Here is a 20,858-nt window from a genome sequence, read left to right on the forward strand (position 1 = left end):
AGTTTAAACCCCACACCTACGTTAGTCAACGGCCTCGGTGACAACCAAACCACCAACCGAGGCTGGACAGTCGTCCAGCCCAACCAAAGCCAGATTTACTGCTTTCAGAGTCCCCTCTTCCACTCATGATGATTATCATACGCCTATAAGAACCGATAATTTCCCAGCGCGATGCTACTGCAAGTCCAACAACGGCTGTCTCATTCAACTCCAAAATGACTCTTATCACCACACCAACAACCCAGCTCCTTGGGATCGAGAACCCCATCCTCCTGGCAGGAATGGGCCATACGGCAGGCTCGGACCTGGTAGCCGCAGTCTCGAATGCGGGGGGGCTTGGGGTCCTTGGTGGTCTTGGCTACACCCCACAAATGTTGCGAGAGGCTATCCAAGAAGTCAAACAAAAACTTAGGCACCCAGATCTCCCCTTCGGTGTGGACCTGTTAATTCCTCAGCTTGGAGGCTCCGCGCGCAAGACAAATGTCGACTATACTAAAGGAGCATTGGACGATCTTATCGATATCATCATCGAAGAAAAGACAAGGCTGTTTGTCTCGGCTGTCGGGATCCCCCCAAAGCAGGTGATAGATCGCCTTCATGACGCAGGAATTCTGTATATGGTACGTACTACAACAAATATTGTGGACGTGACTACAAGCAACAATGACTGATACTGATTTATAATACAGAACATGGTTGGCCATCCGAAGGTATATCCTCCACCTTGAATCCTCAAGATCCATGGCAGTTTACTAATAAAAATAAAAGCATGTCCACAAAGCCTGCCAGGCGGGCGCCGATTTGATATGCGCTCAGGGTGGAGAGGCAGGCGGCCATACGGGGGAGATTCCAACGAGCGTCCTCATCCCAGCTTGTATCGATGCTTGCCGCCAATACAAATCCTCGCTCACTGGCAAGACTGTACAGCTCGTAGCAGCCGGTGGCATTTTCGACGGCCGAGGTATGGCCGCTGCGCTGGCGATGGGCGCTGGTGCCGTATGGGTCGGCACGCGTTTTGTCACAGCTCGCGAGTCTGCTGCTTCAAAACTGGGCAAAAAGGCGTTAGTACCTAAGTCGCTTCAAATCCTTTCTATTGCCTTACTAACCGAAGAAACACAGCATCATTGACGCAGGATTTGAGGATACAATGAGGAGTACAATTTGGACGGGCCGTCCGCTACGAGCTCTTGCGACTCCGTATATTCGAGATTGGGAGCTTAATCGGCGCGATGCCATTGAAAAGCTACAAAGCCAGGGATTGACCGTACTCGATCATGAGCTCGATAAGCTGGCACGGGAGGGCAAGTTAACAGATGAGATTGAGGATCAATCTACGCAGAGGTATGTCAACAAGCTTGATATTTCAAAACTAGAACTCACTAACATCCATACAGGCCGATGGGTTGTGGTGCTGCTATGGTAAATACGGCGGATCAATCAGCGCATGAAATTATCTTAGAAATGGTCATTCAGGCATTTACACTTCTGAGAAATGCTGCGCAATATGTCACGCATACCTCAAAACTCTGAGTCCCAAATGTGAGTAGGGGCCTATGCTATCTCTGTAAAACAGCAGTTGATACTCAGAATTAAGCAATCAGTATGTTTTTCTTTGGCCTACTCGCAATTTGGACATATAGCGAATGTGTAGAGGACACAAATTAGAAACCATCCATGTCTCTCTCCCAAACTCATTATGCCAAAAGAATTTATTTAAAATATATGTACCGGTAGTGCTGTACGAGGAGGAGAGAAAAACAGGAAATTAAAAGTAACACTGCGCAGTGCATAGACCTCGAAATCAAAATCTATATCTTGAAAATCATAATCAAGGTCTAGAGCCAAAGTAGATGTACAAAAAGCCACATTGATCAGCCTAAAATGAGGAATTTAATGTAATCCTCCGAGGTTTCTAGATTGTCCAATGTCCAATTCGGCCAACGGAACAGCCGAGCGCAGGCCAAATCTAGGCCGAGGTCAGGAGATCACCAAGTAGAGAATAGAATTTCATGACAAGACATACATATATCTTCAAGTCCCATCCAAACATCTTAACTTCTGGTTCCGTATTCAATCAACAATGGCGCCCATCAAAGTCCCAATCATAATCGGTGTTGGGGAGGTCAAGAATCCGTCACGCCGAAAAGAAGATGCCGTCGAGCCTCTACATTTGATGCTCAAGGCAGTCAGAGAGGCAGCCTCAGATGCTTACAATTCCGATGCACCGGCCATTATCTCGTCCATCGATAGTGTAAAGGTTGTCGCGAGTTCGACATGGCCATACAAGGATCTGCCGGGGCTAGTGTGTGAAGGACTCGGGATCAAAAGACACCATACAGCTTATAGTGAGCTGGCTGGAAGCGCGTCGGTGGAGTTGATCGATGATACGGCTCGAATGATTGCAAATGAAGAAATCGAGGTTGGCGTTGTGGTTGGCGGGGAAGCGATGGCATCATGTTTGTTCTACCACTCTCACACACGAGTGAGGTCTCCATGGGAGAGTGTGGGATTAATCGCAGCATTCTCACAGTGAAGACATTTATCAAAGATGGCGCATATCCGCCCCCTTGGACACCACCAAAAACCACTCAGGTTTACTACGCCAATGATACCGACATGTTAACTGGTTAGTGTCGCGCTTCGGGGATATTTTGAGCCCAACTGTTAACTTCCACAGGCATTGGACGCGCTCATCGAGTTGGTGTTCCTATGCATGTCTACGCGATGTATGAGAATGCTTTGCGATGGCGAAGAGCGCAGAGCCCCCTCGAGAACCTTGAAGAATCCTCTTCGCTCTACGGTCGATTTGCCGACACTGCATCCCAACACCCGATGGCGTGGAATTACGGAAACAGCCCCAAAACGGCAAAAGATATCGGAAATATCACTAAGAAGAACAGAATGATTTGCTTTCCTTGTGAGTACTCTCCATCTATGTTGCCGAGGTCCTGATGTGTTGATTCTAGTGATCCCAAGATCCGCTATTGATGAACGCCTTCAATGACGTAAATCTTGCTAGTGCCTGTATCATGACTACCACAGAGTGTGCTGAACGAATGGGTATCTCGCGCGACAAGTGGATCTTTCCACTTGGAGGTGGGAGAGCAAAAGATTCTAAAGATTGTGAGTTTCCCTATTTATAATCCTGTTATCTGCCATCTTGGACTTTTGGTTAACCAACTGATATTGTGTGCATATAGTCTGGAACCGTCCTAATTTCTACTCCAGCGGGGCGATAGCCTCGGCTCTCGATCTTTGTTTCCAGTCGGCTGGCCTCTGCAAAGATGACATCGATCTCTTTGACTTTTACTCGTGAGTTTGACGTCTGCTCATGTATTCGGCCAGCATTCATATCAGTCACGCTTACCTTTACTCTAATTGGTAGCTGCTTCCCAATCGTCCCCAAATTAGCATGCCGCCATTTGGGCATCCCTTGCGACGAACCTCCAAAGCCAATCACCCTATTAGGAGGGCTCAACTCCTTTGGGGGTGCTGGTGCAAATTATTCTATGCATGTAAGACAGAACCATACAACCCTCGGATTCAAGACTCACAATTGAATCTAACATGAACGTTCGGTCAGGCTGTGGCGGAGATGGTCCGTCAGTTACGGAAGCTTGGTGGTCTTCCCAAGCCCTCAAACGGACTTATCCTCGCCAATGGAGGTATTTTAACGACTGAGAATACAATTTGCCTATCAACACACGCTCGCAGAGGCAGCGGTTGGTATCCCACGAGAGACAACAATCAGATACCCCCATCCAGTCAGCTAGCCCCACCTATCAGCATACACGCGGAAGGAGAGGCCATCGTTGAGGTTTGTTGCTATCTTCCAACCGGTTTGAGCTTTTGCTAACCTTTCTCAAGACATATACCGTCGAATATGACCGGGAAAATCACCCACGGCTCGGCCATATTGTCTGTCGCCTAATGAACAATGGGCACCGTATTATCGCAAACCATGGTGATATACCCACGTTGGAGCAGCTTTCCAGCTGGGACACGGAGCCTATTGGGCGCGTTGGATTTGTGAAGCGTTCTTCAACAAAGGTTGGTCAAAATTTGTTTGTGTTTCGCAAAGGTGATACATGTAAAATGTGATGAGGTCAGTGTTAAATAGTCTTCTGTTTAACATACAACATCAGGGCCTTAGAAGTCCACTGACATTCCTAAACTCACGCACAAAGTTTGGAATTCTACTGTCTCTTTAATTATTTATTATATTACAGTGATATATTAAAACACTACAATATAACGCAAATAAGGATTATTTTATAGATTCTGATCAATAAGGGACCAGACAGTACAGGAGTCGTGGACTGAGCTCGACAGCTTTCGACATCTAGTGTCCGTGGGAACCACGAGGACCGAATTCTGCTACTTCTACAGGAGATGGGTAAGACCAAAATTCTTGCAACCTCCGATGAAGACGAAGTCTCTCGTTTCGACTCTAGAGAACTTAGCCAGCGTGCACTCGCGCGGTCTCTGAACGACGAATAAGCTCAATGGCTAGAAAACTGCCCAGTCACCCTGAATGTCGGCTAAGTTCCAGGCATGGGCCAGGTGGTTGGTTATTGTTCATGCGGGTCTAGTACCAGGCGTCGAGCTTAAGAAGTAAGACCCTTCTAGCGGGATGACTATGCGGACTATTAATTTAGATACGCATTTACCTAGTCCGAAAAAGAAGGGCATGAATTAGGCTAAAGTACAGACTGTTCTTTTATTTCTTTTCAATGTTATCTTCATGCTAATATACTTTTAATCTAGATGTTTAATAAACATCAATCAAAACTATACTTAAGCCTCGAGACTTTAACTAAAGATCCCCTTACGGACACCATGACTGTTGTCTATGGCCATGATGCTGCTACCTCGCTTTCTATCCGCACGTTTACAAAGGAAAGGGTCTTGACTCCTGTGGGTACGAAACTGGGATGGGTGGTTAGCATTCTGTCAAAGCCCCGAGTATTTGGCTGCGCTGAGCGATGATTGCGAACGGTTCATGACCTTGCCAATGACCTATATGATTGGCTATGAAAATTTGGTCGTGGGTAATGCTGCTCAAACCCTTGGTGGTGGTAGTGGGTTGTCAACGAAAGCGACTCAATGATGTTATAATCCTGGAGAGGTTGATGTTAAGCGCCATGAATTGAAGATTTTATTGTTATGTTTTTCCATCTATGCGACAAATGAGTTCTGGTCCTTAATGAGACTATACAGCCCAAATAAGTGTTTTCTAGACCGTTATCATAGGAAGAAGGACGGACGAAAATCGATCGAACCATATGCGTTGAACACTCTTTATGTTAACTATTCATGATAAGCTTTACGACCAATAAGCTCTTCTGCAACAGCATAGTCATGACCAAAGATGAGCGTTGCAGAGAACACTCTCTGCAAGCGCCGAATAAATTTTCCACTGTCAACCCAGCTTCGGTAGTCGCGTAAAAGCCAACCATGTGCCCAATTATCCTCAAAATTCTCACGGACATGATATTGGTCTGTCGTCCAGATGAATGTACCATCGCGGGCAAGATTGATCTGCATAATGCATAGCCCTGGGGTATGACCAGGACAATGATATAGAGTTAATCCTGTACAAAAGTCCAATTGGGAGTCATTGAATGTTTGCCAATTCAAAGTACCATCGAGTTTCAAGTATTCAGCCCTAGGGAATGCCACAGTCTCAGATGTCAGATGCCAGACCTATATAGCAAAGGCCCCGACTTGTAATGAGCACTCACAGGTAAAGACCGCCATCAGAGTTGGTTCCAGCTGCCCAACAAGCATGTTTAAATTCTTCTTCATGGACGTATATAGGGACGCTCGTATTTCGAAAATGTTCCAAACCACCCGCGTGGTCTAGATGCAGATGACCCATAATCACTGCCTGAACATCCTTGATATCGTAACCAGCAGCTTTGATTGCCTCAGGAAGATGATTGCTTTTGCTGTAGGATGTTCGAGGAAATAAATCCGTGGCTTCACTGCTCCATTGCTGATATTTCGCCAATCAGTTCAAGTCCCAAAAAAGAAGAAAAGACTGAATAAACAAAGTCAGCTGGAAAGCACATACCGTGTCAATTTCCTCCGTGCTCCCACATTCAAAAAGAACAAGACCCATCTCAGGATGATAAATCAACCCAGCAATCAGCATAAGATCTCTTCGTTTATTAACGGGGTTTGGATTGCTGGCTGAGCCTCCATTGGCGCCATTTAGAAGCCTGTATTGGAGACAAAATATGTTAACTTTCTAAAACCCTGCTGCTTTTGACAACTATTTACACATACCAGCCTTCATCGACGGTAAGAGTTCCCAGATTCAGTATATGCATCTTAGTGCCCTCAGGGCACGCATACGCCGGAACGACTGCTGGGATGAGCTGATGTATCGTCGCAGCCATGAAATAGGGCTAGGTTCAATCAGAAATAATGCTCACACTTTTTTTGTTTCACTGCCCTAGTCTCTACAGAAATAAAAGGGAATTGGATCCCATATACATTGCCTCGGTCCATTTCCATTTTAATGGACAAATCCCGGACCCACCAATTATTACGAACGAGATCTGTACGGGGCAGGTACTGTAAAAATGCACTACATTGTCCGCCTCTGTGCAGTTATGAGTGCCGAGGTCAGTAGAACGGAGAGCGGAATTGACCCAACTAAGTATATTCCTGGTCGGGAATATGAAGTTAACAGAGTGTGTAGGGTAACCACCTATAGTTGGTAACAGAAATCCGGAAAATCGGCGGTAGGGACAATTACTTGTTGCTAAAAGCATTGATAACTTAAAATAATATTAATTCGTGTATATCTGAAGTTAATATCTAGATAAATACAAGTGATAGGGATGTCTATTAACGGGGCAAGCGTGATTTCATCCTGAGCTATATTTTCAAAACTCCCCCGCAACATGGGTCCCGTCTGAGTGCAAACCTTTCTCTCAACTACGATGGCTGAATCCAAATCGCAACGATATCCGCGTGTTTGGTTTATTACCGGATGCAGCTCAGGCTTCGGCAATATTTTCGTTTCCGCCATATTGGCATCGGGTGATCGTGTAATTGCCACAGCGCGGGATATCAGTACCTTGTCAGATTTCGCTCACTGTGACAATGTCAAAGTGTTAGAGCTAGATATCACGGACTCTCAAGATTCTTTGGATGAGAATGTCTCCAAGGCCATCGCTATGTTTGGTCATATCGATGTCCTTGTCAACAATGCAGGATACGTTCTTTACGGTGTGTTGGAAGAATTAAGGTGCGGGATTCTACTTTGCGTGACACTGTGGTTCCTGGGACCTTTAGTTGACTTTTGCCTTTTATGTTATATCAACAGCCAATCCCAAATACTTAATCAATTCAACACCAATTTTTTTGGTCCCCTCAATCTGACACGCGCTGTTTTACCCCACATGCGATCGCGTCAATCCGGAACCGTCATATTCATGAGTAGCATAGCTGCATGGAAGGGCGTTGCCGTTGGTGGACCATACAGTGCTTCCAAATTTGCGCTTGAAGGTACGTGATTTATCAGGCATTCATTTCCCGTGGGATGACATGGTGAGACGGAAATCCGTTGCTAATTGGTCGTTTAGGATTTGTTGAGAGTCTAAAGAAAGAGGTGGCGGCGTTCGGAGTAAACTTGCACCTGGCAGTACTCGGCCAATTTAGGACTGATATCCTTTCCGCCCATCGAAGACAGTCAGGGCGAGGTGCTAATTCAATCCGCGACTATGATGCCGCTGTTTATGCTTTCAAAAACAGATTGGAGCAAACCAACGGCAAACAGCCTGGAGACCCGACACAGGCGGTAGAGCGAATCATGGATCTCGTGTATCGCAGAGGACATTTCGCTGGGCAGGAAGAGCTCCCTTTACGTATTGTGCTCGGATCAGATGCTGTGGCGATCGTTCGTGGAGAATGCCAGCAAATGCTAAATGATCTAAAGAAGCAAGAGGAATACGGAAGAAGTACGGACTATCAAGGTACAGCTGGAGTTGGAAAATATGAATAGTTTCTCAAAATGATACTTTATTTGACTTTGAGATAATCGATGCTCTCATAAGCTTGAAATAGTTTAGAATGACAAAACTGGTATTGCATCAACACCAAGGCTGCATTAACAATCCATTCTGGGACCAAGAGTCTGACTAGAGTCGATGACCGATGAGAGGCCCATACCCCACTTATTTGTCCAATCGGCTTCCAGGCCTCTCTATAATAGCCGTCCAATAGGAGCCCAGAAAACTAAAATGCGGGTCAGCGCTTGGACCTTCAAGGTGGATCCCACGAAATCTAAAAGGACCTTGCCCGGAATATTCGATGGGAATTCTCATTCATATGAGACCGTGGAGACATGACCGAGCTTGATTTCTAATACGATGTGGAAGATTTAGGAGTTAAACTTTATACAATTTCTTCCCAAGGATACAACGGATCGAAATATAGACACATCACAATTTATATTGGCCTCTCGAATCTCACCTCATGGCTTCTCTTATGTCACCACTTCGCATCGGCAATCTCGAGCTCAAGCATCGAGTGATTTTGGCCCCGTTGACACGGAATCGTGCCGATGACCAGCATGTGCCCCTTGACCTGATGCGCGAGTATTATGCACAGCGAGCATCAGTCCCAGGCACCCTGTTGATCTCCGAGGGAACGTTCATTTCTGCACGAGCAGGTGGTACCAATAATGTTCCAGGAATTTGGAGCGACGCACAAATCAAACAATGGAAGACCATCACCGACGCGGTGCATGAGCGCGGCAGTTATATCTACTGTCAATTATGGGCACTTGGTCGTGCTGCAAACCCAGAAATCCTCAGCAAGACCAATGACCATGTTATCTCCAGTGGAAACATTCCTCTGACGGGGTCAAGCCCTGTTCCAAAGCCCCTCGATGAGGATGAGATCTTTGATTGGATTCATGACTATGCCCGCGCCGCGAAGAACGCGATCACTGCCGGGTTTGATGGTGTCGAGATTCACGGGGCAAATGGTTACCTCGCCGACCAGTTCTTGCAGGATACTGCGAACAACCGGTCCGATCGCTGGGGTGGTAGCGTGGAGAATCGATCTCGGTTTGGCCTGGAAGTGGCCAAGGCTGTTTCGGAAGCGGTTGGTGCTGAAAAGACCGGATACCGTGTTAGTCCATGGAGCACATTCCAAGACATGCGCATGGAGAATTTCCAAGCGCAATTCACGAATCTCATTCATGGGCTTGGCAAATTGAAGTTGGCGTACCTGCACTTCGTCGAGCCACGGATCTCTGGGAGCCAAACGGTGGAGGATTCAGTTGAACAGGACGATCAGTTCATATTTGATGCATTTGGAAATTCTGGCGCGATCATTATGGCAGGCGGCTTCACGGCAGAGTCAGCGACTGAGAAGCTTCGATCTCATCCTACGAGAGACATTGCTTTCGCTTTCGGACGCCATTTCCTGGCAAATCCAGATCTGCCATTCCGGGTCGCCAATCAAATCCCGTTCAACAAATATGAGAGAGCGACCTTTTACACGCCAAAATCACCCGTCGGCTACGTCGACTACCCTTTTAGTGCCCAATTCGCGGCAAAGGCATAGTCATTGCGTCCATGGTATTTAGTAAAAACCAACTGGTTGGTTTTGAACCTCCATTATTTCTCTCTCCTTTTATCTACCTGACTGTAATATCAAAAAACCCTTGAAATCAGCTAGAAATAGGACCCGCTCCATAAGAAAACCCTTTTCGTCTTCAGCTATGTTGCTAAGAAATTGTTAGTGTAGAGACTTTTCAAAGAGGCTTGCCACGCTCGTGGGGCCTTATTGTCCGTTTGTCACTGTTACTGGATCATGGGGATCATGGCTGTGAATAATTGCATTCCGCTACCTGTCAAAACCCGCATGACTCGGGGCGAATATGTCACCCGCAGGCACACTTGTACTACGTAGTATCTGGCAGACGCAGCCGTGGATTACATGGATTTCCAAGGTTGTGTAGATCTGGGACCTACTAAGATTTCTATTACCTCGGATTGCTCTGGGCGATACAAAATATTGCAGTGGACTACGGTTGTCCATTATTGTCCACTTTCTTGTGTCCTCGGGATTTTCCATTTTGGACAAAAGCTTATTAGACCCGGCAGCACAAACATGTTATATTTAGAGAACACGGCCTGAAAAAGCGAAATAGTGTGTTTCAGTAATTCGAACTAACTCTATTGCTGTCCGTATTGGGAATCAACATGGCAGTCACAAAAATCAAAACTCTGCGTATCGCATCAGCCTCCGGATCGGTGACGGACCGACGCCATGGACTGGCCGAGCTTGCTCGAGAGGAAGATCTTCACTTCATTGTCGGAGATTGGATGTCCGAGTATAATATGACAACTCGAGGAGGAGCAAAAGTGAAGCAGAATCAGCAGTCATCGGAATTCGAAACTTCGTTCATGGAATCGATCGAACCCGCATTGGCAAGTATCTATACGCGTAAGATCAAAATTGCCGTGAATGCGGGAGCTAGTGACACGAAGAAGCTCCATGATATTCTTGTTGAGACTATAAATGACAAAGGTCTCGGCCTCAAGGTTGCGTGGGTTGAGGGAGATGAGGTTTCCGATCTCCTTCAGCAATCTATCAAAGCAGGCGAAAAGTTCACCAACCTTACAACTGGTAAGGTGCCCCAAACCAACGATAAGAGCTATGCAATGGTGTTCGCAGTTCGCTGATATGTCGTAGGGCAAAAATTGTCTGACTGGGAGTTTGATCCAATCTATGCCCAATGTTATCTTGGAGCATGGGGCATTGTTGAGGCTTTCAGCCAAGGAGCCGACATTGTGCTTTGTGGAAGAGTGACAGATGCTTCTCCTACAATTGCCTGCGCGGCTTACCATTACCAGTGGAGCAGGCAAAATTTCGATCAGCTCGCCCATGCCTTTGTGGCTGGACATTTCCTCGAATGCTCAACATATGTCACGGGTGGTAATTTCTCCGGTTTCAAATCCTTGCAGGGTCCTGGTGTTGATATTGGCTTCCCGGTGGCCGAGATAAATGCCGGAGGTGATTTCGTCGTAACGATCCAAAAGGGTAAAGATGGCATGGTCACTGAGAATACTTGCAAGGCCCAGCTTCTATATGAGATTCAAGGCCCCCTCTACTACAATCCTGATGTCGTGGCGATCTTGGATGACATAGTCATCAAAGAAGAGGGATTGAATCGTGTGTATGTTTTCATCCAGACACACCATCCCCACTTTTGGCTTTCAATGGACTGACAGTTACCAGGCATGTCTCCAATGTCAAGAGTATTCAACCACCCCCAACAACAAAAATTGGTATTACAGCACTCGGTGGGTTTCAAGCCGAGGTCCACTATTTTCTCTGCGGCTTGGACATTGAAGAGAAGGCCGCTTTGCTTGAAAAGCAGGTCCGACATCTCCTCGACGAATCGCTCTATCATACTCTGATCTTTAGAACGACCGGATCGTGTGCCTCTGATCCCTCCAGCCAAGACGCAGCGACAGTGGATTTGCGAATCTTTGCTCAGTCACGTTCCGAGGATGCTCTCGCACCAGAAAACTTCTTCCGGCCATGCACAGACACAATCATGCAGAGTTACCCAGGAGCCACATTTGCAGTGGATGCTCGCCAGGGCGTTCCAAAGCCTTATTATGAGTATTTCGTTTCAATCTTCCCACAAGACCGGATGACACACATTTGTCATGTTCCATTCAACAGCAAAGAAATTACAATCCCCCCTCCGTCAGATACTGTCCCATTTGCTTATGAGCAGCCGTCATACGAGACTAAGGCTCCATTTAATTTGGAGGTGTTTGGTTCAACCACCCGCGCACCACTGGGCTACGTGGTTCATGCTCGATCCGGTGATAAAGGATCCGATGCCAATGTAGGTTTCTTTGTTCGCCACGCTGATGAATGGGATTGGCTGCGGACCGTTTTCAAAGTCGACAAGATTCGAGAACTGCTCGGAAAAGATGATGTGGGAAACAATATCTTCCGCTTTGAATTGCCAAATATCTGGGGTAAGGCTCGCATTCCTAAAATTGGCAAATTGACGATAGTTAAATCAGTGCTAACTCACTCATTCTCTCCAGCTGTTCATTTCCTCTTGAAGGATCACTTGGATCGCGGTGTGGCATCGAGTTCCACTTATGATGTACTTGGCAAGAATGTAGCAGAATACCTTCGGTGTAAATACGTCGATATCCCAGACAAGTTCTTGGCCCGTGGAAGGATTTGAGTTGTCAAGCATTGGCGTTGCTAGGCTCTCTGTTAGTGTGTTTTGATGATGTTATCGTGATCCAACTTTGATACGAGAGGAATGAGACATTTTAGCTCTTCGCTCTTCGCAATGAATATTCGATATCCTCGTACCATTCACATGTTCGTCGATATAATACACATAGCGTCTCAATATCCGTATGATACAAGAGACTCGCGTTGGCAACTACTCGAGCTTATACGTCATGAACGACATAAGGTAGAGAGGAGTGGGTTTATAGTAGCCTTCTGCTGTTGGTTGCGCCTTCCCATCTACGTTTGTAGCTCTCAGATCGAAGGAAGTCAGTAAGTGGTAGGTGTAGGAATGAATTATCCAGCACTTTCAGTTCTCATCATATGGATGTATATACTTTAGACATTGTGGCAGGTGAATAATGAGATCGTTTGTATTCGTTGGAGCCTACTAGACCAAAGACTAGATGAGGAGAGAAGAACTGCTAATTCGGAGCGAGAACCTTTGGCATGGATGTATAGACTGCGGAAGTACACATGATATAAGCACATTAATGCATCGAAGTAGCTGCCGTGCTATTCCCTTCAGCACACAGGGGAGCAGAGGAATTAAAATGTGGCGCCCAGGAAGAATTGTCAGAAAAAGGAATTTGGTCAGCCATAGAAGCACACTGATCCAAGTCAATGCCTGGCGCACTTTCACCACGATTAAACAATGAATCGTTCGCAAAATTATCCATCCATGATCGTGGTGCCCCCGTTTCTACACCGAAAAACCCCGATGGTATCTGGCCTAACGGGATCGTCGAGCTCAAAGAACTTTGACCGATAATGTTGAGGGCACTACTGGAGTCCCTTCGTTCACGGCGGAGCAGTTCGGATTTAACAGAAGTGATCACTTCCAAGGCTCGGAGTGCATTCTTATAAGCTTGGCCAATCTCACCGAGGGCCTGCGAACAGATTTCAAGTTGCCTTCGTGCCGTGTCACGCATCTGGAAGTCGGGGGATAGGAAGGCGCTTTGAGTGTGTACCAGCATTGCCGTGAATATAAGATGGACGGTTTGGATATTAACTCGGCGTAGCGAAAAATGGCGACGAATGGTCTGGAGAAGTTTGGTAATAGAAAGAGCAGCATCATGGCAGCATTCCTGACTGTGGGTTATATTTTCCTCTGTCAAGCCTCCTAAGCCAGGTTGCTGGAAGGCGAAGGGCTGGTCTACAATAATTCGAACAGCATGAAATTGCATACTATATCAACATTAGTATACTTTGCCATTGAGCAGGCATTTGAGTACGCACTGAAGCTGTAGGACATGAGGAAGGTGAATGGGACCCAGATTTGTCATGTCCACAGAGACGCTTTCTGATAATCCAGACACCCATAAAGAAAGCTCGTCTCTAGCTTTCGCTGCAAAAGCATAGAGCTTCTTGATATCGGGCTTGGTCCCTCGGGGGATACTGTAACTATACAGCAAGTTAGCAAAGATGGAAAAGCAAACTAGCGTGCGTTCTGACTTACAGGACTTTGCGTATTGAAGCCATTTTGGTGCAAAGTGTGACTGTCCCATGAGCCACTTCATGAAGCAATGCTGGGGATTCCCAATTGTTAGCTTGTTGGTTTTGGTCAATATATGGGCGCCAAATATCGTTCACACTAGGTCGAGAAGCAATTGGGAAAGTAAGTGGCACAGTAATGTCTAAGTGGTCAATGGATTCAGGTCTTCCGACATATAAACTCCACATCCTGCAATAGGCTAGGTAAGCATATGACACCCTTGCTCGCTGGGCAAGAACTAAAAAAAAAGCTAACCTTTCGTGGGCGTAAGTGCCCCAGAATGTAGAGCTGCGAAGGCGAGCTTCTTCGAGATCTATCAAGCCACGTTCGGCGAAAGGGGCAGCATCAATATGGAGGCCAAGGTCTGTGGCAAGCCGCATCGCCATTCCTGGAAGATAGATTAATCAGTAGGAGCAAAAGTTTCCATGGGGTCACACGTACCGCTATACAGCCAGCCACGAGCATCTCTGGTGAGAAGGGCCTCTACGCCACTTAGGATACCAAGAGATTGGACGGTGCTTAGAGTCGGCGAGTCCATTTCAACTTCTAAGAGGGCCTTGGACCTTGTCGCAAAGAAGTCAACAAGAGATTCTGGTAGATTAGGGCAATATCGAGAAGTCAGTGTGGCCCCAACTGCACATCTATGTATCCTTTGTGTTAGCAACGCTTTATGGTAGGGGTGATCGTGGGGTAATTGTCCCTCCTTACATAGCATTGTTCAAAACCTCGGAATATCGATGATTTGGTTGATTGAGGTTTCGATAGCAATTCTTGCCGTGGTAATACGCCCTCTCATCAACCAACGGAATATTTGGATTTTCCCAAGCGAAGTATAATTTGGTCAGATGTTCCTCCAGCTCTTCATCGACATGGTCATTGACTCCAGCTGCCGTAAGAATAAGAGGCTCATTCCAGTGAACTAAGCGAATGTTCGAGTTGAAAAGTGGAAATGGACCAACGTGTGATATATGAAGATTTGAAGTTGGCCCAAAAAATCGCAGCTGCCCATCTTCTGCAATCTGCAATGATCCCATGCGGTCAGATATGTGATTGGTATGGTATGACGATTCTCCGGAGATGGATAAATGCTCTTGGATATTCTCTGGACTGTCGTTTGACACAGTGGACACAGGTGGCTCGACTGTAGGGGCCGTGCCCCCAGTCACCCCTTGGACTGTCTCGCTCGTTTCGAATTCGGGGTCGGCGGCAGAAGGAGAAGGCGTAGGCAACGGAGGCAAGAAGTTCCCCGGCCGGCTGGGTGGAAATTCAATACGGTGACGTAGGAGCAGAGACTCGAGATCTTGTACGTATGCCACCAATGTCGAGATTTTTCCTTTCGATGCCATTCTCCGCTTGTCGATCTGTTGTGAATAGGTGCAATCCCGTTTGTAAAGCGTACACACAGAACAATGCGGCTTCAATCCGTCACATTTGGTTTTGCGTTTCTGACAACTATTGCAAGCCCGGGTGACATGTTTTATTGCTCGTGATCGGGTCTCGGAGCCAAAGTCATCGAGAGGCGACGTCGCGACCATGGTGTGGGACAAGCTTGTGCACGTTGTCTAGATCAATTTTCGGCAAATATGAGCGAATTTTGTTGAGCAGACTAATCTATGCAAGGAAAAAAGCTCAGCAAAACAAGTGAAGGAAGATGGTGGGGGGCTCGGGAATCCCCACGGCTTGCCCATTTGCTGACCTCACACTACCCCGGAACCCCTCCAGGATGTCGCCGAAGCCGCTTACCCCAGGCCCCACTTGCTCTTCCCCGCATCATCCAACACGCCAGGCTGTATTTATTTAGTCGTTGCTATCTAGAGTAGTCTATGAAACATATGATGGTGATAGAATAGTTTATTGAGACAAGGCCTCTGCAATATCCTAGGACTAGAGTTTAAAAAGACAAACCAACTGGCAAGTCTGGGAATCAATATGGGCCAGATGAAATGACAATGTGAAGATATATACGTGCTTGAAGCTCTCCAGATATCTAGAGAGGAAACCTCTTTAGAGATACTAGGCAGTAGTTCCACAATTTAGAAAATCCCTTGCAGTCTGGATATTTCTATGGGAAATGATAGAACAAAACACAACTAGCCCATATCCCAGTCTGACAGTTTCCAATAATACTTTGATTCAATTCACTAAATGGGCATTAAGTAGATGAACCTCCAATGGTTACAGTCTCAATGTTTTGATATTCACTGCCACAAAGCTCTATACTGACGCGCGTTATTGTACCAGCAGCAAGCTTGGTGAGCATTTTGCCAACGTTGGTTGACCCAGTAAAGCTTATCTTTTTGGCTTTGAGTGTGTGGCCAGCTCCAAAAAAGCATTGCGATCTTTGGTCGACACAACCTGCACGATATCAGGTGGAAAGGTAGCTTCCAGAGCAAGCCTAACTAATGCAATTGCAGTAAACGGTGTTTCACTCGGAGGCTTGATGACGACCGAGCAACCTGCCGCAAATGCCGGTGCTATCTTACGAGTGATCATAGCCGCAGGGAAGTTTCACAGCGTGATAATACCGCATACACCAACTGGCTCCTCGAAAGTCAAAGCTGTCGTGTTCTGGTAAGGAGACGGGATGACGTCCCCATATGGTCGAACTGCTTCTTCGGCAAACCAGAAAACAAAAGAAGCTGCATATGTTAACTCGCCCTTTGCTTTTACTGGTGTTTTAACATTCTCCAGAGAGAGTATCGTCGCAACTATGTATTGACGATAGCTAGAATAATATAAATAAATATGGTTTGCACTCACGATCGTCAAGATTCTGCAAGATAAGGTCGTTCCATTTGCGCAAAAGTGAGCTTCTTTGCTTGGCAGTGGTGTGAAGGAAATATTTTCGCAATCCACGATCGGCTTCTTCAATGGCCTCCACAAAGGCTTGTTGAGAAAAGTCCGCGCAATGGGCCAGAATCTGACCAGAGGGCTCAATGACAGGGAACGTCTTATTTGAAGCTGCATATTTCCACTTGCCTGCAATGAATCCCCGACTGTCAAACAGCCCAAAGATTGCTATTTGAACAGGGAATTGGCTGAGAAGTTCATTCATCGTGTAGCGTGAAATGGTGTGGTAACTAGCTTTTCGCTTTCAGAATCTATATGACCAAGATCAATGAAGCGCAAAATCCCACCGTCCGATGGTATATACTTGTATTTAATACCATGCTTACTTTGGCTTGTCCATTGGACAACCGGAATTGCTATCCCAGAATGCCGAGGCTATAGGTCAGATCGCGGTTCATCGGGAATATCTTGAGCCCAGAGTACCGGGGTTCTGCTTTTTTGATTTTTTTTTTTTTGAAGAAATGCGGAGAAAAATAAAGCAAACTAGAAAAGGGTGGAATAATTGGTGGCATTTGCGGGAAGTTGATGAACATATTTGGGCCACAAAGATGCGTAGTGGGGAGTACCCTTCGGAGTACCCTCCTACACTGTGCGATATATCAGCATTTCCGTCTTTCCTCGGTGAATTTGTCACACCTTGTAATATATTACCGGCTACCCTTTTATACCAAACTTCATGATATCTGAGATCTACTGAGTCCATGCGTAACCCCTCAAATCAATTGCATGTTTGCCTTGATACAACGGAATCATGTTAGAGTGCCTTGCTGGTGATATTTCGTATGAATCTCGGTGAATAGACGCTGCGATCACCATAGCATGGCCATATATTGGGATACATGTCTTAAAAAAGAAACTAAAAAGCGACGGACACCCGGGAAGACTGAGGTTCGAACACCATCCATTTGTAAGCTCAATCATAGACTAGACAAACTAATTCTGGGATAGAAAAGTGCCTTCCCATTGCTCAGAACAACCTTCGCGTCCTGGTTTCTTGTGACGAACCTGACTTCCTCCAGGCCGCCGGCCATCCCAACCAACCACATGCTCGTGGTCAACTTGTCCCCGGGTTTAACAGGAAAGGCGAATCTGGCCCCGAAGCTTTTGAGTCGAGCTGCATCCCCACCACAAAATTTACTCAGAACTCCGTAGCATGTGGAGCTATACGTGAAAAGACCATGGATAATGACCCCACCGAGTCCCATCTTGAGTCCTGGACCTGGAACCGCGTGCAGCGGATTGTAATCGCCATTGAGACTACATAAACATTAGACGGCTTCATTAGCCAGAGGCAATAGCGAAGAGCGACAGTTACCGATAGAGAAAAACGGTATTATCCGTGGTCTGGACTTCGTATGTTGCATCCGGCTTTCGATCTGGCACAGGGTACAGAGGCATTGTGGGGCCTAGTAGGTGAGTAATATGCTAGTCAGAACTTGGACTATGTCACAGTTCTCTAATTTCCACGGTGAGTTACCTACCTCGTGGGCCACCCCAATTTCCTTGTTTCGGAACGAAACTCACACTTCGCGTCGTGGTGTACACTTCCCCGGTCACACTATCGACAACCTTTTGCTCTGTATCAAAAGCACTGCCTGCCGAACCTTTATCGTAAAGTCCAATAACTTTATTTTGAAGCTGGAATTTCGACCCTGTGCTTGCTGTCGGAAGTGTTTTGTGAATTGTCAACTCGCGCTGTCCGTCGACAGCATAACGAAGGTCCAAATCGGGGGCTCCAGGGATCGTGCTCGTAGCGTTACGACCGTAGAACTCGACCACTTCTTGATCGGTGAGTTTAAACGCTGTGCATGTCAGGTATTAGTATCACCATGCTTGGTATGTGGCTCATTCTGCAACATAGTACGTACGCAATATCAATGGATACGTCGGAAACACCATGAACTGTGGATGGAGCTCCTATTAAATGCGTCAATCGGTGTGTTTCTTCGAATAAAAAATTTCATTTAACAAACATATAGAAAATGGAGGTCAGCGGCTTGCACGCCGATACTGTTTGCGAAAAGAAGCACATCGCGCCGTAGCCAGGACACCTCCTGAGGGGGATACTCATATCCAGCGGACATCGCGAGGGACTGATTGAAGTGAAGTTTGACATCGAATCTGGGTTCCTTGGATCGTTTTCTATTAGGTCAAAAGAGTATTCACGTGCCGAGCTCTACTCTAGCGTGGACAGCATTTTGGACAAAATTGCCCAACAAATGATTGGCGGTCCTCCTCGGAACCTCGGGTTGTCCAATGGTCAAAAAAATCCAATTTGAAGGCCTCAATATACTCTCTTACCCACGGTGTGATCTTATTTAAAGGATGTTGCTGGCTGTTCCTACGGTATGGTCCAGTAATTGTCACGTTAGCTCAGCCGATTACCACCATGCAGTACTTGCCCGAAATTGATCGTGAGATCCCAGATTTGGATCTTTTGACTTTGTTATTTGGTACATATTTCAATAAACGGAAATTAAACGAAGTATCTGACCATTACAGACTCCCCATATTGCTGGGCAAAGAGTGAAACCATAATTCATGCCGAAGCGGACAATGAGACAAATCACCTCACCAAAGGGGAAACTGCCCTCATCTTTCGACGATTAGCTTTTGTTCTCAGAAATGAACTCGGAATTGGCATATCAGGTGCTGGCAAAGATGTGGTGACGTCCGTTTGCTCAAATCATCTCCTGTCCCCAGCGATTTTCTTTGCTGTGATTGCAAGCGAGGCTATATATTCTGCTGCATCCACGGCATTGACAATAAGAGAGCTCGCTCGACAAATTCAGAGTAGCAAAAGCAATCTCATCATCGCGACTGAAGACACGGCCTCGACGGCTCTTGAAGCAGCGAGTATATGCAACATCCCTCTCGAGCGGGTTTTGATCCTTCACTCTATGGGCCCCGACAGGGCCTTGACACCATCCGTTGATTGCAGTCGGAATTATTTCATGGAGACACGGGAACTTCCATGGGTGAGAATCAGCAACGAGGACATTTTGAGGAATCGAGTGGTTGCCTTACTTTATTCAAGCGGTACCACAGGGGTGCCGAAAGGTGTGCGAATTTCACACAAGAACTTTGTGGCTGAGGCTATCATCACCCAGACAGCCATCGAGACCTACCTCAGTAGACAACAGATGCTTTCGGAGTTTCAGTATCGCACCATCGCACACCTTCCATCTGCCCACATTTCTGGACTGCAAGGATATTTTATCAACGGCACAATGATGGGGGGAACAGTGTTTTGGATGCCCAAGTTCGTGTTCGACGACTTCGTGCATGCAGCAAAGAAACATCGGCCCACGTTTATCTCCACCGTACCTTCTGTATACTTGCGTATTGCGAAAAGTCCGTCTGTATCAGATGAGTTTCACAGTCTTCAGCACGCTCAGTCAGGTGCTGCACCCATGGGTCCACAGCTGCAGAAACTGGCTGAGTCTAAACTAAAGTGCAAGGTCAGTCAGGCCTGGGGGCTGACCGAGACCACCGGGGCAGTCACTTGGCTCCCTTGGGATCGGGAAGATAGCACCGGCAGCATCAGCCAATTGTTACCAAACACACGGCTCAAGATTGTCGACGAGAGCGACCGCCCTGTCCCAGATGGTGATTCAGGCGAGATTCTGGTTCGTGGGCCCAACGTCACGATCGGATACTGGGAAAACGACGAGGCCACAAAAGAGGCCTTTACTGTAGATGGATGGTTTCGTACCGGGGATATCGGCGCACGCAAAGATGGCAAGTTTTATATCGTCGATCGAAAGAAGGTTAGTCTTTGACTGTACTAATTCCAAGTGCTCAACTAACTCTCTTATAGGAGCTGATCAAATTCAAAGGGTTACAGGTAGCTCCAGCAGAAATTGAAGCGGTTCTCCTCGAACATGACCAAATTTTGGATGCCGGCGTTGTAGGGGTGCCAGATCCTCAGATTGCCGGCAATGAGATCCCACGAGCATTCGTCGTCCGAAAACCTGGAACGAGCCCGATGAGCGAAGAGGATGTCAAAAGACATGTGCGCGACAATTTAGCTTCCCACAAGCAGTTGAGGGGTGGTATCAGGTTCACCGATTTTATTCCTCGCAACTTGTCTGGGAAGATACTGCGACGCAAGCTGGCGCAGCTTGAAGGGAACGAGAGGCCCTCGAAGATTTGAAGTCTCACTATATTAATAGTTTTTCAATTCAAACAATTCAATGGATGAAAGACTTCATTC

General features: G+C 46.7%; 11 protein-coding genes across 11 annotated transcripts; 7 read left to right on the forward strand and 4 right to left on the reverse strand.

Annotated features, from left to right (window-relative positions):
• Nucleotides 1–215: 215 nt before the first annotated feature.
• On the forward strand, nucleotides 216–1,530 carry N7447_006218 (nitronate monooxygenase; the record flags this gene model as incomplete). Its single annotated transcript, XM_057230480.1, has 5 exons — nucleotides 216–620; nucleotides 690–710; nucleotides 769–1,061; nucleotides 1,120–1,341; nucleotides 1,395–1,530. The coding sequence occupies 5 exons, from the start codon at nucleotides 216–218 to the stop codon at nucleotides 1,528–1,530; spliced, it is 1,077 nt and encodes a 358-aa protein (XP_057085570.1).
• Nucleotides 1,531–2,080: 550 nt separating this feature from the next.
• Nucleotides 2,081–4,500, forward strand: N7447_006219 (uncharacterized protein; the record flags this gene model as incomplete). Its single annotated transcript, XM_057230481.1, has 9 exons — nucleotides 2,081–2,456; nucleotides 2,531–2,626; nucleotides 2,678–2,917; nucleotides 2,977–3,123; nucleotides 3,201–3,312; nucleotides 3,386–3,515; nucleotides 3,584–3,817; nucleotides 3,868–4,050; nucleotides 4,390–4,500. The coding sequence occupies 9 exons, from the start codon at nucleotides 2,081–2,083 to the stop codon at nucleotides 4,498–4,500; spliced, it is 1,629 nt and encodes a 542-aa protein (XP_057085571.1).
• A 34-nt stretch (nucleotides 4,501–4,534) lies between these two features.
• Nucleotides 4,535–4,989, forward strand: N7447_006220 (Molybdenum cofactor biosynthesis MoeB; the record flags this gene model as incomplete). The annotated part of the gene is made up of 2 exons (XM_057230482.1): nucleotides 4,535–4,614; nucleotides 4,803–4,989. 2 exons carry the CDS (start codon nucleotides 4,535–4,537, stop codon nucleotides 4,987–4,989), a joined length of 267 nt encoding a protein of 88 aa, XP_057085572.1.
• A 321-nt stretch (nucleotides 4,990–5,310) lies between these two features.
• N7447_006221 (N-acyl homoserine lactonase family protein) lies at nucleotides 5,311–6,404 on the reverse strand (the record flags this gene model as incomplete). The annotated part of the gene is made up of 4 exons (XM_057230483.1): nucleotides 5,311–5,668; nucleotides 5,745–5,998; nucleotides 6,077–6,224; nucleotides 6,292–6,404. 4 exons carry the CDS (start codon nucleotides 6,402–6,404, stop codon nucleotides 5,311–5,313), a joined length of 873 nt encoding a protein of 290 aa, XP_057085573.1.
• Nucleotides 6,405–6,953: 549 nt separating this feature from the next.
• N7447_006222 (SDR family oxidoreductase) lies at nucleotides 6,954–8,017 on the forward strand (the record flags this gene model as incomplete). The annotated part of the gene is made up of 2 exons (XM_057230484.1): nucleotides 6,954–7,521; nucleotides 7,599–8,017. The coding sequence occupies 2 exons, from the start codon at nucleotides 6,954–6,956 to the stop codon at nucleotides 8,015–8,017; spliced, it is 987 nt and encodes a 328-aa protein (XP_057085574.1).
• Nucleotides 8,018–8,490: 473 nt separating this feature from the next.
• Nucleotides 8,491–9,588, forward strand: N7447_006223 (alkene reductase; the record flags this gene model as incomplete). The annotated part of the gene is made up of 1 exon (XM_057230485.1): nucleotides 8,491–9,588. One exon carries the CDS (start codon nucleotides 8,491–8,493, stop codon nucleotides 9,586–9,588), a length of 1,098 nt encoding a protein of 365 aa, XP_057085575.1.
• A 641-nt stretch (nucleotides 9,589–10,229) lies between these two features.
• Nucleotides 10,230–12,244, forward strand: N7447_006224 (acyclic terpene utilization AtuA family protein; the record flags this gene model as incomplete). Its single annotated transcript, XM_057230486.1, has 4 exons — nucleotides 10,230–10,656; nucleotides 10,723–11,206; nucleotides 11,269–12,026; nucleotides 12,099–12,244. The coding sequence occupies 4 exons, from the start codon at nucleotides 10,230–10,232 to the stop codon at nucleotides 12,242–12,244; spliced, it is 1,815 nt and encodes a 604-aa protein (XP_057085576.1).
• Nucleotides 12,245–12,788: 544 nt separating this feature from the next.
• Nucleotides 12,789–15,327, reverse strand: N7447_006225 (uncharacterized protein; the record flags this gene model as incomplete). Its single annotated transcript, XM_057230487.1, has 6 exons — nucleotides 12,789–13,485; nucleotides 13,537–13,701; nucleotides 13,757–13,981; nucleotides 14,048–14,180; nucleotides 14,234–14,433; nucleotides 14,501–15,327. 6 exons carry the CDS (start codon nucleotides 15,325–15,327, stop codon nucleotides 12,789–12,791), a joined length of 2,247 nt encoding a protein of 748 aa, XP_057085577.1.
• Nucleotides 15,328–16,300: 973 nt separating this feature from the next.
• Nucleotides 16,301–16,847, reverse strand: N7447_006226 (uncharacterized protein; the record flags this gene model as incomplete). The annotated part of the gene is made up of 2 exons (XM_057230488.1): nucleotides 16,301–16,500; nucleotides 16,553–16,847. 2 exons carry the CDS (start codon nucleotides 16,845–16,847, stop codon nucleotides 16,301–16,303), a joined length of 495 nt encoding a protein of 164 aa, XP_057085578.1.
• A 712-nt stretch (nucleotides 16,848–17,559) lies between these two features.
• On the reverse strand, nucleotides 17,560–18,726 carry N7447_006227 (HotDog domain-containing protein; the record flags this gene model as incomplete). The annotated part of the gene is made up of 5 exons (XM_057230489.1): nucleotides 17,560–17,899; nucleotides 17,958–18,048; nucleotides 18,124–18,444; nucleotides 18,511–18,559; nucleotides 18,616–18,726. The coding sequence occupies 5 exons, from the start codon at nucleotides 18,724–18,726 to the stop codon at nucleotides 17,560–17,562; spliced, it is 912 nt and encodes a 303-aa protein (XP_057085579.1).
• A 305-nt stretch (nucleotides 18,727–19,031) lies between these two features.
• Nucleotides 19,032–20,798, forward strand: N7447_006228 (uncharacterized protein; the record flags this gene model as incomplete). The annotated part of the gene is made up of 3 exons (XM_057230490.1): nucleotides 19,032–19,095; nucleotides 19,145–20,412; nucleotides 20,463–20,798. 3 exons carry the CDS (start codon nucleotides 19,032–19,034, stop codon nucleotides 20,796–20,798), a joined length of 1,668 nt encoding a protein of 555 aa, XP_057085580.1.
• Nucleotides 20,799–20,858: the final 60 nt, after the last annotated feature.

This window comes from Penicillium robsamsonii, assembly GCF_028829455.1.
Source record: "Penicillium robsamsonii strain IBT 29466 chromosome Unknown utg000003l_segment0_segment0, whole genome shotgun sequence".
Lineage (NCBI taxonomy): Eukaryota > Fungi > Ascomycota > Eurotiomycetes > Eurotiales > Aspergillaceae > Penicillium > Penicillium robsamsonii.